The 15,839-nt window shown below is 37.2% G+C and overlaps 1 protein-coding gene across 1 annotated transcript in view; it reads right to left on the bottom strand.

Moving 5' to 3' along the window:
- Positions 1 to 15,559, bottom strand: part of OTC (ornithine transcarbamylase) — a 61,938-nt gene extending 46,379 nt beyond the window's left edge. The window contains exons 1-5 of the mRNA XM_070943420.1: positions 15,489 to 15,559; positions 12,947 to 13,091; positions 12,322 to 12,403; positions 9,978 to 10,065; positions 9,465 to 9,618 (exon numbers count right to left, since the gene is read on the bottom strand). Of these exons, the coding sequence (XP_070799521.1) occupies positions 9,465 to 9,618; positions 9,978 to 10,065; positions 12,322 to 12,403; positions 12,947 to 13,091; positions 15,489 to 15,559 (540 nt within the window). The remainder of the gene's footprint in view (positions 1 to 9,464; positions 9,619 to 9,977; positions 10,066 to 12,321; positions 12,404 to 12,946; positions 13,092 to 15,488) is intronic.
- Between the last annotated feature and the right edge of the window lie 280 nt (positions 15,560 to 15,839).

Raw genomic sequence — 15,839 nt, 5'->3', positions numbered from 1 at the left:
GCAGCCTACCACTTTAAGTATGCCAACAATGCAGGCCACACTTATGACAATACAAGAGACTATGGTTAAAATGCAGGAATGCATGAGTAGGAACCATGAAGAAACAAGGAGGGATATGGATGAGATTAAAAGAGAGGTAAAAATATTCAGAAGATAGATGAAAAGATGGACTCGATACAAGAAATTATTTTAAAAAATGATCAAAGGATAATAGCTATAGAAAAGAAAACAGAATTGATGGAAGAAAGACTGGAATCTCTAGATTTAAAAATGATGGGACTAAATAAAACACTGGCACAATTGGAGATGGAAAGAGCTGCATTTTACTTACATTTTCAAAACGTGGTTGAAGACAGAGAGGAGGACTTAACGTTAGTAATGGCAGAAATGATAGCAGAGGCCCTCCAAAGAGAGAAAAATGAAATAATAAATGAATTGGACAAAGTATACAGAGACCACACAAATTATGCTCGACAAAATAAACTACCCCGGGAGGTGCATGTAAGATTTATGAGACGGAAAGTTAGAGACATTGTATATAAAATAACAAAAGATAATCCTATGTTTTATAGGAGCAAAGAAAAAATTACGTTGAAACAAGTTCCAAAAAGAATAAGAGAGCTGAGAAAAGATTACTGGTTCTTAGCCACATTACTAAACAAGAGATACATACCTTTCAGATGGATAACACTAGAAGGAATGTTGGTAATGTGGCACGGGAAGAAAATAAGGGTGGACTCACAAAGCAAAGCACAGAATTTGCATGATCAAGTGATGGGTATTGAAACAACAAGTAGTAGCAAAGAGGAGTTGGGACGGAACGCCAAAGGAAAACAGAGACGAGAACGTAAAACAGCGCCAAAGGAAGGAGAAAAAGAGGAAGAAGAAGAGATTCAAGAGGAAGAAGGAATACAAACAAGAGGCAAAAAAAAGGAACAGGAAGAAACAAAAAAGAAACAACAGGAAAACCACTAAGAAATGGAACAAAACTTAAAAATTCTATCACTGAATGTAAATGGTCTCAATTCACCATCCAAACGACATCAAATTTTAAGAAAAGTCTTGAAACAAAAAATGGATATTATGTGCCTCCAGGAGGTACACATAAGAAAACAAGATGAAAAATATGTACAATATAAGAAGTTAGATAAATCATATGCAGCATTAGCTGAAGAGAAAAAAAGAGGGGTTGTGGTATATGTTAAAGAAGGAATAAAGAGTCATTTAAAATATGTAGATTTGGTAGGGAGAACAGTGATGATAGAGCTAAAATTCAACGATAAAAATATCTTATTGGTGGTTATATATGCTCCAAATAATGGACAATCAGAATTTTATTAAAAAGTGCATGAAAAAATAATAGAACAAAAAAAATGGAGAATGTATATTTGATTGGAGATTTTAATGCCATTATGGATATAAGAAAGGATTATAAAAATGGCAAGAGAAATAAAAATAAGAAAAATGTATTGCCCAGAACTTTTATGGATTTGGTAGAAGAATTAAATATGGTAGACAGTTGGAGATTTTATAACCCGGAAGTAAAAAAAAATACATACTATTCTAACCCTCATAAATCCTGGTCCAGATTAGATATGGCATGGGTAACTAATACATTGATACCAGAAATAGAAACAGTAGAAATACTGTCCAACAAGTGGGCCGATCACAACCCAATAATGTTGATATGGAAGGGATGGCAGAGGAAAAAAAGTAGATGGACAATGAATATACAGATACTAAAAGAAAAAGAATATAAGGAGTACAAGGAGAAGGAATTAGAATTGTTCTATAAGGAAAATATAAAACAACATACCTCCCTACAAAATTTATGGGACACAACTAAGGCGTATGTGAGAGGTTTAACGATAGCCTATAATGCAAAACAGAAAAAAGAGAGAGAAAAAGAATATAATATAGTACAAGAAGAAATTAAAAAATGGGAAAGAAAATTACAAGAGAACCTGGGAGATGAACAAATTAGAGCTAATTGGATGGCAGCGAAACACAATTTGAACATATTAGAACAGGGGAAATACGCAATGGCATTGAAATATATAAAGCAGAATTATTTTGAACATGCAAATAAGCCAGGGAGGTGGTTGGCGTATTGAGGAAAGAATATTGAGGTTGGTTGAGGAAAGAAAGGGAAAAAAGAACAATCCAGCAATTATAGGACAAAAAGGGTAAAATGCAACAGAGTTTAGAGAAGAAAAAGGAGATAATAATTCAATATTACCAAGAGCTTTATGAGCAAGATAAAGTGACAGTGGAGAAAATAGAACAGTATTTAAGTGGGGAAGGAATGTCAATATTAACAGAGGAAGAAAAAGAGCTATTTATTTATTATTTATTTATTTATTTATTAATCAAATTTCTATACCGCCCTACTCCCGAAGGACTCAGGGTGGTGAACAGCCAAGATAAAATACAGACAATACAAATATTAAAAATCCCTTAAAATTATTAAATATTTCGGCCGAAACACAGATTAAAACACCCAATTTATAAAATCACGAATTCAAAAATTTAAAATTTAAGAATTTAAAAGAGGGGAGTTAGGCCAGGCCAGCTTGCTGAAATAGAAAAGTTTTGAGAGCACGGCGAAACGTGCGCAGGTCCGGGATCTTCCGTATCTCTGGGGGGAGCTCGTTCCAGATGATAGGTGCCCCCACAGAGAAGGCTCTCCCCCTGGGGGCCGCCAGTCGACACTGTTTGGCCGACGGCACCCTGAGGAGCCCCTCTCTATGGGAGCGTACTGGTCGGTGAGAGGCTATTGGTAGCAGAAGGCGGTCTCGTAGATACCCCGGTCCGATGCCATGGAGCGCTCTAAAGGTGGTAACCAAAACCTTGAAGCGCACCCGGAAGACCACCGGGAGCCAGTGCAGCTCGCGCAGGAGGGGGGTCACATGGGAGCGCCACGTCGCTCCCATAACCACCCGCGCGGCCGCATTCTGGACCAGCTGGAGCCTCCGGGTGCTCCTCAAGGGGAGCCCCATGTAGAGAGCATTGCAGTAGTCCAAGCGGGAAGTAACAAGAGCATGAGTGACCGTATTTAACGAGTCCCGATCCAGAAAGGGACGCAACTGGCGAATCAGGCGGACCTGATAAAAAGTCCCCCTGGCCACGGCCGTCATATGCTCTTCTAAAGACAGCCGTGAGTCCAGGAGGACACCCAAGTTGCGAGCCCTCTCCGTGGGGGGCAATGACTCGCCCCCAATAGTCAGTGATGGCGCCAACTGACTATATCGGGATGTCGGAAACCACAGCCACTCGGTCTTGGATGGGTTGAGCCTGAGCCTGTTCCTCCCCATCCAGATCCGCACGGCCTCCAGGCACCGGGACATCACTTCAAGGGCATCATTGGGGTGGTCCGGGGTGGAGATGTACAGCTGAGTATCGTCAGCGTACTGGTGGTACTTCACCCCGAAACCACGGATGATCTCACCCAGCGGCTTCCCATAAATGTTGAACAGAAGGGGCGAGAGGACCGACCCTTGTGGCACCCCACATACAAGGGGCCTCGGGGTTGACCTCTGCCCCCCTGTCAACACAGACTGCGACCGGTCAGAGAGAAAGGAGGAGAACCACCGTAGGACGGTGCCCCCCACCCCTAACTCCTCTAGCCGGTGCAGCATGATACCATGGTCGATGGTATCAAAAGCCGCTGAGAGGTCTAATAGGACCAGGACAGAGGAACAACCCCTGTCCCGAGCCCTCCAGAGATCATCAACCAACGCGACCAATGCCGTTTCCGTGCTGTACCCAGGCCTGAAGCCCGACTGGAACGGATCTAGATACGACGATTCATCCAGGTACTGGGGGAGCTGTCGCGCTACCACACTCTCAACAACCTTCGCAATGAAGCGAAGGTTGGAGACTGGACGATAATTTGCCAACACTGCCGGGTCCAGGTAAGGTTTCTTGAGGAGAGGCCTCACCACCGCCTCTTTCAAGGCGGCAGGGAAGACACCCTCACTCAAGGAAGCATTTATAATCCCCTGGAGCCAGCCTCGTGTAACCTCCCGAGAGGCCAGCACCAACCAGGAGGGACACGGGTCCAGTAAACATGTGGCTGCGCTCAGTCTGCCCAGTATCCTGTCCACGTCTTCGGGCGTCACAGAATCAAACTCTTCCCAGATAATACTCACAAGACCTGCCTCTGTCCTCCCCGCTGAATCTACCCAGTCAGAGTCCAGATGTTCCCGAATCTGAGCGATTTTGTCATACAGATACTGTACAAAATCCTCGGCTCTACCCTCCAAGGGGTCCTCCCGCGCTTCCTGGTGGAGCAGGGAGCGGGTCACCCTAAACAGGGCAGCCGGGCAATTATCTGATGACGCAATAAGGGTGGCAAAATAGTTATACTTCGCCACTTTTATCGCCACCAGGTAGGTCCTAATATGAGACCTTACCAGTGTTCGGTCAGATTCAGAATGGCTGGCCCTCCAACCACTCTCCAGGCGTCTTTTCCGGCGCTTCATCTCCCTCAGCTCCTCGGTGAACCAAGGAGCCAGGCGAGATCGACGCCGGGTCAGAGGCCGCAAAGGCACGACCCGATCCAAAGCTCCAGCGGCCGCCCTATCCCAGGCGGCCACCAGCTCCTCAGTCGAGCCGTGTGCCAGAGCCTCAGGAAATGGCCCAAGCTCCGTCTGGAACCTATCAGGATCCATCAGGCGCCTGGGGCGGTACCACCTCAGTGGTTCCGCCTCCCTGCGGCGGGATGCGGCGGTTCGAAGGTCAAAGCAAAGGAGGGAGTGATCTGACCATGACAAGGGCTCGATCACTATATCCCCTATCTCAAGATCACTCAACCACTGACCAGAGACAAAAACCAGGTCTAGCGTGTTTCCCCCTGTGTGAGTAGGGCCATGAACTAACTGGGTCAGGTCCATGGCCGTCATGGAAGCCATATTAAATAGAGAAATTACTATAGGGGAGTTAAAAGAAGCATTGAAGAGACAAAAAAATAATAAAACGCCGGGGACTGATGGCCTACCAACAGAATTTTATAAAAATTTAGGGGAATCACTAATGGGATTAGAAACATACAATGAGACATTGACAGAGGCAAAGCTACCAAGTACATGGAGGGAAGCATATATCTCCCTGATACCGAAAGAAGGAGCAGATACAACATTAATAAAAAATTATAGACCGATCTCCTTATTAAATACTGACTAAAAAAATTTTATGAACATAATTGCAAATAGGATGAAAAAAATACTAAACAACAGAATACATCAGGATCAAAATGGTTTCTTGCCAACAAGACAAATAAAAAAACAATATGGTAATGGTAATTAATGTCCTAGAATACTATGAGATGCATCCAGAGAGACACGTAGCACTGATATTTCTGGATGCACAAAAAGCATTTGACCAAGTTAATTGGCAATTCATGATACATCAAATTAAAAATATGAAATTCAGAGAGAAATTTGAAAGAATGATATTGTCAATATATGCGAATCAAAAGGCAAGCATATTAGTAAATGGGGACCCTACAAAATTTTTTGGAATAAATAAAGGGCTGGTGGCAGGGCTGTCCACTGTCGCCTTTACTTTTTATTTTGACTCTGGAAAATTTGCTAATTAGAATTAGGTCAAATAAAGAAATAAAAGGATTAAACATAAAAAAAGAAGAATACAAGGTCCAAGCATTCGCGGACGACCTTGTCTTCTTCATAGAAGATCCAATAGAAACAACACCAAAGTTAATAAAAGAGATAGAATTTGAAAATGTAGCGGGCTTAAAAATTAATAAAGAAAAGACTAAAATGATAATGAAAAATATAATAGCAAAACAAGTAGAGAAATTAGCAAAGGATTCAGGATTACAGATAGTCAAAAAGGTGAAATACCTAGGGATAAATCTGACAGCGAGAAGTGCAACGATAAAAGAAAATAACTATGGATCTTTGGTCCAAAAAATAAAAGAAGATTTGGAAAAATGGGGGAAATTAAAACTGTCATTGTTGGGGAGAATCGCAGCAATAAAATCAAACATACTGCCAAGACTCCTTTATTTATTCCAAACAATCCCAATAAAATTAGATAAGAAATTTTTTAATAACTTGGACAAAATAACTACAAAATTTGTGTGGGAGGGGAAAAAACCAAGAATTAAATTAAGTATATTACAAGAAGATAAAATTAGAGGTGGATTTGGATTTCCGGCATGGGAAAAATATTACAAAGCAACAAACTTAACATGGATTAGAGAATGGGTAACCTTGGAAAATCAAAGATTATTAAAATTAGAAGGCCACGATTTAATGAAGGGATGGCATGCCTTTTTATGGAGCCCTAGAAATAAAACATACAAACATTTCAATAATCACATTATTAGGAAATCATTAATTGGTACATGGCAAGAAATCAAAAACAAACATTACATGAAAGTTCCCAGCTGGTTATCAATAATAGAAGCAATAACATACCCCAACACATTAGCAAACAAAAAATGATAAGATACAGAGAGATATTAGATTCACAAGGAATATTGAAAACACGGGAAGAACTCAAAGAACAAGGAATATTAACAGACTGGTGGCCCTATTTACAAATAAAAACAAGATACAGAAAAGATCAAGAGGAGGGAGGAATAGAACCAAAACCAAACCAATTAGATAAATTATTAGAAACCAAAGAAGAAAAATTAATTTCAAAAATTTACAAATACTTACTAGAATTTGATTTAGCAGAAGAACTGGTTAAAGGACAGATGATAGCATGGGCAAGAAACATTGGGCACAGTATACAGTTAGAAGAATGGGAAAGGGCATGGGAAAACAATTACAGTATGACAAAAACAGTAGCATATAAGGAGAATCATTATAAAATATGGTACAGATGGTATCTAGCTCCTACGAGGCTAGCGAAAATGTACCCGAGCGTAAAATCGGTTTGTTGGAAATGTAAACAAGCTCAGGGTAGACTTTCTTCCATGCCTGGTGGCTTTGCCCGGAAATCAAAAAATATTGGAGGAAAATAAAAACATGGATAGTAGAAATAATAGAGCAAGAAACTGAATTAGAACCAGAAATCTTTTTATTAGGCATAATTAAAGGGAACATTAGAAAAGACATAAAATATTTAACACTACATATAATTACGGCGGCTAGACTGGCACTAGCACAATTGTGGAAAACAGATCGTTTGCCAACGGATCAGGAGGTAATTCAAAAAATTTATACATGTGCAGAAATGGATAAATTAACCTTAGAATTAAAAGACAAGGAAGACTCAAAATATTTTAAAGTATGGAATAGATGGTACAAGTGGATAAATCAAAAGAAAAAAAAGTAAAGATAAAATTTAGGAAAAATTAAAAGTAATAAATAGGCACCGTCATGTAGATAGAGTAGGCAATAAGTCACTGTTTATATATGTATGTATATATAATTACATATATTCAGTTTGTTTGTGGTGATTTGTATTGCATATGTAATTTTATGATTGAAAATAATTTGTATATTTTTATCTTTTTAAACTTAATAAAGTTTGTTTTTAAAACTTAAAAAAATATGAAAATGGCTTAATTAATTCTATGTTATGAATTTACATGATGTTATACTTTTAAAGCATTTTAAGTAGGCTGACTGCTTCTCATTTTCAATTAAGAGTATTTGCTACTTCACGGTATTACTATATAGTTGTTCCATTAGCTCTTCAACTATATTTATTATGGGAAAAAACTCAATCTCAATACATGGATGCCTGGGAAAGGCTTCAGTGTCTTCTGCATTACAGAGATTTTTGGTATCCTGAAGGGATGTTCTTGCATATTTTTTTTCATGCACTGAAAGACATCCAGTCAAAGATAATTTGAATGATTCATCCAGTCAAAGGAACGACTATACACTTTAAACAGCAAGTGGTTGCTAGATCATTAAAAACTTATCTTTAATTCACACACATATTTTTATAAAACAATTAAGTAAGGAAGTGTATATATAAACCTTATTTCACATAAAGTATAGTAGTACTGAAAGAAAATAAGCTGAAGGGATACAAGCTTTCATATATGAGTGTTAAATCACCCTTGGGTTTCTCATTTCTTATTATTTTTTTCTTCACAAATTAATGTGAAGCCTTTATAACTTGAATTAATTCCAGTAGATTTAAAAATATGTTTCCATTAAAATGTTCCTCATATATATATGATCCAATATGACATATGATAAAGAAGGATAGAGATTCCAGTTGATAGGAATGGGAAGGGAGGCAAAAGTACTGCTAGATGCCAACACTCCAACTCTCATAACTATTTGTTTCACTCCTTTTGGAAATATGACTTCAGGGATTTGGACAGGAGGAAATAACAACAGTCACAAATGTTTACACAAACCTTGATGATCTGGCATCATACAGTCTATATTAGCAGCACTTCTCTGTTCTAGGAAATCTCACTGCATTCACCTGAGAGTTTCCAGGCTGAGTCTTTTTAAGTAAAGAAGCTTTACACAATGATATAAGAACTTGTGGGAAAACTGGGAGCAAGATAGTTTATTTCAGAAAAGGCAACTCAATCCGAATGCTGAAAGATCTAGGGAAAATCACTTTAAAGAGACCCTGCTCACTAACTTACCACAACTGAAGCTGGTAAATTTCTATCACTGTTTTCAAGATTCTATATTTATCCCAGATTAATAATAAAGATACCTTACTGGAATCTGTGTGCTTCTTGCTTCCTTGGTTGGTGTATCAAGAATTTGACAACAGGAGGCACTGCTAATCATCAAAACTATGACCCTCCTTAAATTCAGGCAGGGTTTTCTTGATGGAAATTACAGTATACCTGGAGCTCTCCAGGGTGCTACCTATTTGGTTACCTTACAGAGCAGACTTCCTTATCAGATAATGAAGGTTTTCTGCCTTGAGGTTGTTTTACAGAAACCTGAGTATAAACTTACTTCACATTGTCCTGCTATTCTAGCCAGGAACCAATGTTCTATGCTACTAATGTTTACTATGACTGGAATCAATGTCTGGAAGAAAATATCAGTTGGTCTTTCTTCTTCTCCTGAAGAAAATAATTAAAAACATATAGCATTTATCATATACAGTACACGTCTCTAAATATATCAATATTTCTATGACCACTCTATAAAATATGTCAATATTATTGCCCATATACAAGACATGGGAGTAATGTAGTAACAGCAGCTTGCTGGGAGATTGAATCTGAAATAAGAATTGAATCAGTGATGATGTTACCTAGTTGATAATGAAATGCCATGAAATGGCAACAAAACCACCAAGCTCAGAGAACACTAAGAACCCCCACAGTTCAACCCTGAGCTACAAATATTTTCTTCTATTGATTTCTTAACTTCAGTTCAAATCTTAACTCTGTAAGATAGACTTATATATATTCTTAAACTCAAATATACCAAACTTTTTAGAAGGGCACAAATTGCTAAAACTATACTTTAAATCAAAGAATAGAAAGCTATTACCTGAAGTGTAAGATAATCAGCTAAAATCTGGATAGGATGATCAAAATCAGACAACCCATTTATCACTGGGATTATGGCTTCTTCTGCCAATGTGATTAGGTCATGATGTTTATATACTCTGGCCAGGATTGCATCTGTCATGGTTGACAGTACCCTATAGAAAACAAAATATAAAGCTTTTGCAAAGTATCAATGCAATAATTATCTCTCCCAATTTTCCTTCTACCTGTGAACTATATTGGCAGTACAGCAACCTCTATCTTATCTTCCACTTTGCCCATATTTTAGGATGGATGCCATTTCTTAGTTATAAAGTCAAATGTGCAGTTTTAATATCATTAGATTCAAGCCAGTCAATGCTCTTGAAGCATCAGGTTTTTTCCTTCTATTTTTGTGTGTGTGTGTGTGTGTGAAAAAAAATCTAATCTTTGAATAAAACTCATTGAATTTGTATTTACTTTATCTAAAAATGCAAAACTATAAAAATAAAGAGTCACTGAATATTCTACAAACCGTGCTGTGTTGGAGATGTTTTCATTGATACCCAGATGTATATCTTGTAATGTAAGGAAACATGGATGTCCTCCAAGAAGTGCAAATCCTAAAATAAATAAATAAATGATCAAACAAACAAACAAACAAACAATAACATTTGCTATGCACTTAGATAGTCCAGCAGTGTCTACACCACAGAAATTCTTCTATACAATGAGTCTATTCTGCTTGAAAGATGTAGTAACAAGCACCATCACCTTCCAAAGACTGAAGAGCTCCTCCAAAAAATGTGGAATTTCAGTAGCAACAAAACTTTGCTTTTTAAAAGAAGTGATCTATAAATGTACTGTATAACTATGCACAAACTCTAGTATTGTGCAGCAATCCAGATTTAAAGAAAAAAGGGTGATTTGGAATTCATATTGGAATGCACATAGCACCACCTTCAATCAAATGAACTTTCTGCAGTGAAAATACTTGTTTGCATGTTACATACACATGGGAGATGGAAATTGTGGAACAATATAATCATTTCACTAAGGATCGGTCAATTCTGATTAGAATGTGGACTTTCCTAATCTTATGTCATGATCCTGACTCTATTCAATTTCCTCATCCTGTTCCCTTGACAATACTATACTGAAGTGTGTGTTCTTTAAGAAGGTGTCAAGATTTGCTTTATTCTCACCATAAGATGGCGGTACAGCCATTGCCATATGACCTATAAAGCAGTGAAAGTAGTAAGAGATAAATTTATTATTAGTAATAGTGCTCAACATGTGATAGCCACATGTTTATTACAATTCCTAAAATATTTCCAATAATAAGGGTGCAGAGAACAAGAAGACATTCTACGTAAATCAATGTTTCAGACAGACTTAGTGATTCTTGGTAGCTATTAATTCTATTTTGTAAAATAAAAAACATGCTCTTTTTCTTTCGTTGAAGACCATTTTTTTCTCCACAACTTCTGAAATATATTGCCAGAGTTCCCTAATTGATGTTCTCCAGATGTCACTAGGTTACAGTGCTTATGACTTCCGTGCCATTTGGTAGTGTGGGTAACTGAATTCCAGGAATGTTTTGGAAGAAAACTAACATCGAACTACAAAAATCCAACAGCCACTTCAATACTTATGACCATTTATTCAATGGCTGCAGGGGTGCTTCAACTTCCCCCATCTATAGCCTTTTGGCTCCCTGCACTCTGTGGCCCCTCCTGCCCTAGTTGACATTCACCAGTCTTCTTGTTCCTACTGCTTACTAAGAATTCCTGCCCTGGCCCTTCATGAGGTAGCTGCTAGCTGCATGAGGCTTTTCTTCCCCAGGTTGCACATGGCAGTTTCTTAGTAAGACCTGGGGAAGAGGGTCTCAAGTGGCCAACAGCTGCCCCACAAATTGTCAGTGCAAGCACACCTTGTGAGCAGTAGGAGCAAGAAGATGGTGAAGATCAGCTATGGTGGTGGAGCACAGGGAGGCAAGGGCGGTTGTGGCTGGAACTAGGCTGGGGCTTCCCAGGGTGGCTGCAGCTTCTGATGACATGTGCTACTGGGCCAGGGCTGGAGCAACTGAGGCTTTCAAGGGTGGTTTTGGCTTTGTGCTGTAGGTCAGGGGCTTCTTGCAGCCCCAAAGCTGGCATTCCAAGAAACCCCTGAACTGCAGAATGTTTAAGCAGCTCCAGAGCTTTGCAGGGCGGCCAAAAGAACAGAGATGGGAGGGAATAGGTGGGGAGTGTTGAAGGGAAGCCAGTTCCTTACCTTGGAACAACCAAGGTTTGGGGCTAGGAATAACCAATCTCAGAATGACTTGGTTTGAGATGGGGTCTCAGCTAACAATGAATGGAATTTGTTCAACAACAGCAACAAGGAGTTTTGGGATTGTCAATGCTAAGTAATGCAGCAATGTGATCTCTCACTTTATGGCAACATTGCTTAGCAATGGAAATTTTAGTCCCAATTTTGGTCATAAGTTAAAGACTATCAGTATCTGTATAATACATTTTATTATTGGTATCACAGTCACAATATTATGTGCAGATTTAGACACTTAAATAACTTTTGTATGCCCCTAAAATATCAGGATGGTTATATTAAATATACTGTAAGTACTTTGTAATCACTTTGGTTAAATTCTAAATGGTTTGAAATAATCCCTTCTGTTACAAATTCTGTTTTATTTATTGCAATGGTAACAAATCATAACTCTAAACAACTAATTGTGAGTTAAATAATGACAATCTATATTTTTAAACAATATTGGCCTTTCCTTAGGACTCTTAAGTATATTGTAACTTCAGCAGTTAAATGTTATGCAGGCCACACAAGAAAATATATGTATAGCCATAATATTTTAGTTTATTTACCTGTCTCTGTAGATAATCTAGTTCGTGTGCTTCTTTTCTCAAAAATCATGGCTAAAGATTTGCCTTGTAATAAAGGTAAATACTGAAATTCAAGAAAGAAAAGGATGGTATGTATCATACACTGAAATGTACAATGATTATTTTGAATAAAATCAGCTTATAGTGTTTTGCTGTTGAATTGCTTTCAGATGAAGGATGGGACTCTTTCTTAAATGATATATTTCTTTCTTTCTTAAATGAAATATTCCTTTTCAGCAGGTAAGGATTTTCAGATCCTGCATGAAGAATGCTGGGAATTGTAATTCCAAACTAACCAAGGGATTGAGACTACCCTTTTTCATTTAAGGACATAACATAATGCAAAGCAGAAACAAAATGTTACACGTTTTACTTTCAAATAAAATTTCAATAAGTGGTACTTATTCCCAAGGTCTTTAACTTAAATATATTAGCCATAACATACGAAATATAAATTATGATAAGCATGCCATTTTAACAAAGTAAAGTATTTTTAAAACTTTGCTAATTTCTGAAGTACAATTAATATCTATAGTTACAGAATCACACAAGATTCTATATGTGAAGAAAAAGCATAAAAAAATGAAAGCAAAAGTATTCATATTACCTCTTTTTTGTATTTGATTCTGTTTTTCAAATCTGATGCTACCCAAAGCAAATATTTGATTTCTTCAGGTGTATAGTTTTGTAGGGTTAAGAGGTCCTGGCCTTTTAACTTAGTGGAAGTTTCAATAGGTTGCCCGTGTTTAAAACTATTGGAGGGGAGTGGGGAGACAACAATATTTATAGTTAAGAACTTGCTTTTCAAAAATAATCAATATTAAGTGATCATTTATGTTCCCTCTGATTATTCGTTTCTCTATAGTCCCAAACAGGAGTATGTAAATGTGCATCACATTCATTCTTCATTTCCTTCTACTTGTGCTCTTTTTACCTGCTTAATTTCTTGAAACATCTCAATAAACCAAGGAGACTTCTGAGATCTGTGTCAACAAAAGGCCACTCAGAGCCAATCTCATCTAGCACCCTCCTCATCTCTGAGTTCCAGAGGTTGGCAAGATGCACAGAGGAACTTCCCACAAAATCACTCAGGAACTCCTCCAGCATTCCCAGAGAACCCAGGGCATCCAACAAGCACGAAGAACATATATTCTTAACAGTTTATTAGTCTGTGGAAATTAAGTTTGTTAGTGACATACATATAAACTAGAAAGGTCTGACCATGGCAAAGGATTGATGACAATGTTATATCAGATGATGTAATGTGTTCTCTGAGGGACAAGAGTGCTATCGGCACACCAGGATGCCATCAGCACATATTTAGCAGCCCCATTCTATCTCAAAATTCAATAGAATTATGAGAACTGTAGCTCAAACTATCTGAAAGTCATTGGATAAAGGAAAGCTTTTCTGGATTGTGACTTCATGGTCAAGGGGAATGGCAGAACAGAATAGGAAGAAGTAGACAAATGGTTGAAGAGGAATGTAGAATTTTTCAGTCAAAACAAGACGACATCAAATTGCATTGTTAGATTACAAATAGAACTAAAAATAGATTTCCTTTGAAACTTCACTTCAAAATAAAAGGATATGAATAAATAGATAAAAAAATATCCAGAGGTTATTAATACATGTCAGTTGCCATGTGCCAGAATTTTGATCACATGACTATAGGTTGCAATGCTGCAAGACTTGTAAGTGTGAGGACCAGTTGTAATTTTTTTCAGTGCTGATGTAACTGTTCAATTGCTAAATGAATTGTTGCAAGTTGAGGACTATTTGTGTAATGGTATGACTCTGCAAAAGAGAGTTAAGGTTGATAGCTACTGGTAATATTCATAACTTTCAGCAATTTGACCCATCTTTTAATATCCCACTAGCCATGTTGGTATGTAGAATAAAGGTGGTTTTTTTTTTTTCTTCTGTTCAATTGTGTCTGATTCTTGGAGACTGCCTGGACAAATCCCTGCAGTTTTCATGGCAAGTTTTTCCCCCCAAAAGTTATTTGCCATTGCCTCCTTCCTAGGACTGAAAGAAAATAACTGGCCCAAGGTCACCCAGCTGGCTTTGTGCTCAAGGCAGGACTAGAACTCACAGTCTGCACATCAGACAAGTGTTAGCCATAAAATACTTACTATGAGCTCTCTTTTAAAAGCAGATGTCCTCATAAGAGTCTATAGCCCCTTTTTATTTTTACTTTTACTATGTAGGTAAATAAATAGTTAAGATTTACATGAAACAATGCAAATTGACCAACTGGCAAGACTGTTAATGAAGACAAAACAGTATTGCAGCGTTTATCAACATGACAGTTCAGCTCTCAGAATCTTATGCAACAATCTTCTTGATCAAAGAAATATAGGATATGAAGTCCATATATTTAGAGAGCACTCAAGTTGGTGCTATAGTATCTCTTTATTTTCTTCTTTTATATTCACAAGAGATCAAGAGAGATTGAAAACCAATGAATAACTGCAACACAATTTTTGACAATATAATTCAATTCTTTTGGTCACATTAGCATTATTCCAAGATTTAGTTAACATTACATTTACTGCCACCATGTTTCCTTTCACATTATATTGAGACAATTAAAAATTATTCATGCCAAATAAACAAATAAGTTGCTCTTATTAATTTTTCTAAGATTTGTCTTCCTTCCCCACACTTATAAAAGAACTTTATATGACTGTGACCATTTACATATCATCACAATAATATTCTTCTATACTCTATATAATTTTACAAAATTATATTTTGCATAGTCATGCAAAAGAGCAAAATAAGAATTGTTTAATTGTTAAAACCCAATAAAACTCAAAAAAAAAGAACTTTATATAATTTCTCAGATATATCAGAGAGGAAAAGTGTCAAACCATTTGTAAATAATAGAATATATCACTGATTTGAAATACATATGCAAATTATTTCCGGTACATACAATTATCACATACTCTAGAAACAGAGGACAAAGTTTGTAATTTCATCAACATACCTATTTTTAAATAAAATTGATTTGTTTTAGTTTTATGGTTTGGAATATAAATTAACACTAAAAATAAAGATATAGACCATCGATCTCATAAATTTTATAGCAGATATTAAAGAACAGCCTGTAAGATTCACCTCTGAGATATTTAAACACTTACCGAATACATTGTACCGAATGCTTGATTTTATGTATATTTGCTGTATTAAATAGGAATTTGTAATTAAACATATTTATTAAATGATAATTTTTAGTTGCAGAAGAAAATGTTTTCATCAGAGCCAGATGAAATAGTGAATACTCTGATTTTCAGTGAAGCAGCAAAGATAAACAATCATGAGACTATATTATCTTTAGTATTTGTTAGATCTACAAGCAAGGTATGTAACTTGACACAAATACTACAGATAAAGGTTAATAGTTAGCTGAGTTGCAAAATTCATAGTTGCATCATTAGAAGACAAGATCAGCATGTGATTGCAGTACTTATGGTCCATTCCAGAGTTTTTCC

This window comes from Pituophis catenifer, unplaced genomic scaffold, assembly GCF_029215685.1.
Source record: "Pituophis catenifer annectens isolate HBS135680 unplaced genomic scaffold, rPitCat1.0.hap2 SCAF_4, whole genome shotgun sequence".
Lineage (NCBI taxonomy): Eukaryota > Metazoa > Chordata > Lepidosauria > Squamata > Colubridae > Pituophis > Pituophis catenifer.
Note: the sequence above shows the minus strand (reverse complement) of the source record. Positions and strands in the feature narration are given on the sequence as shown.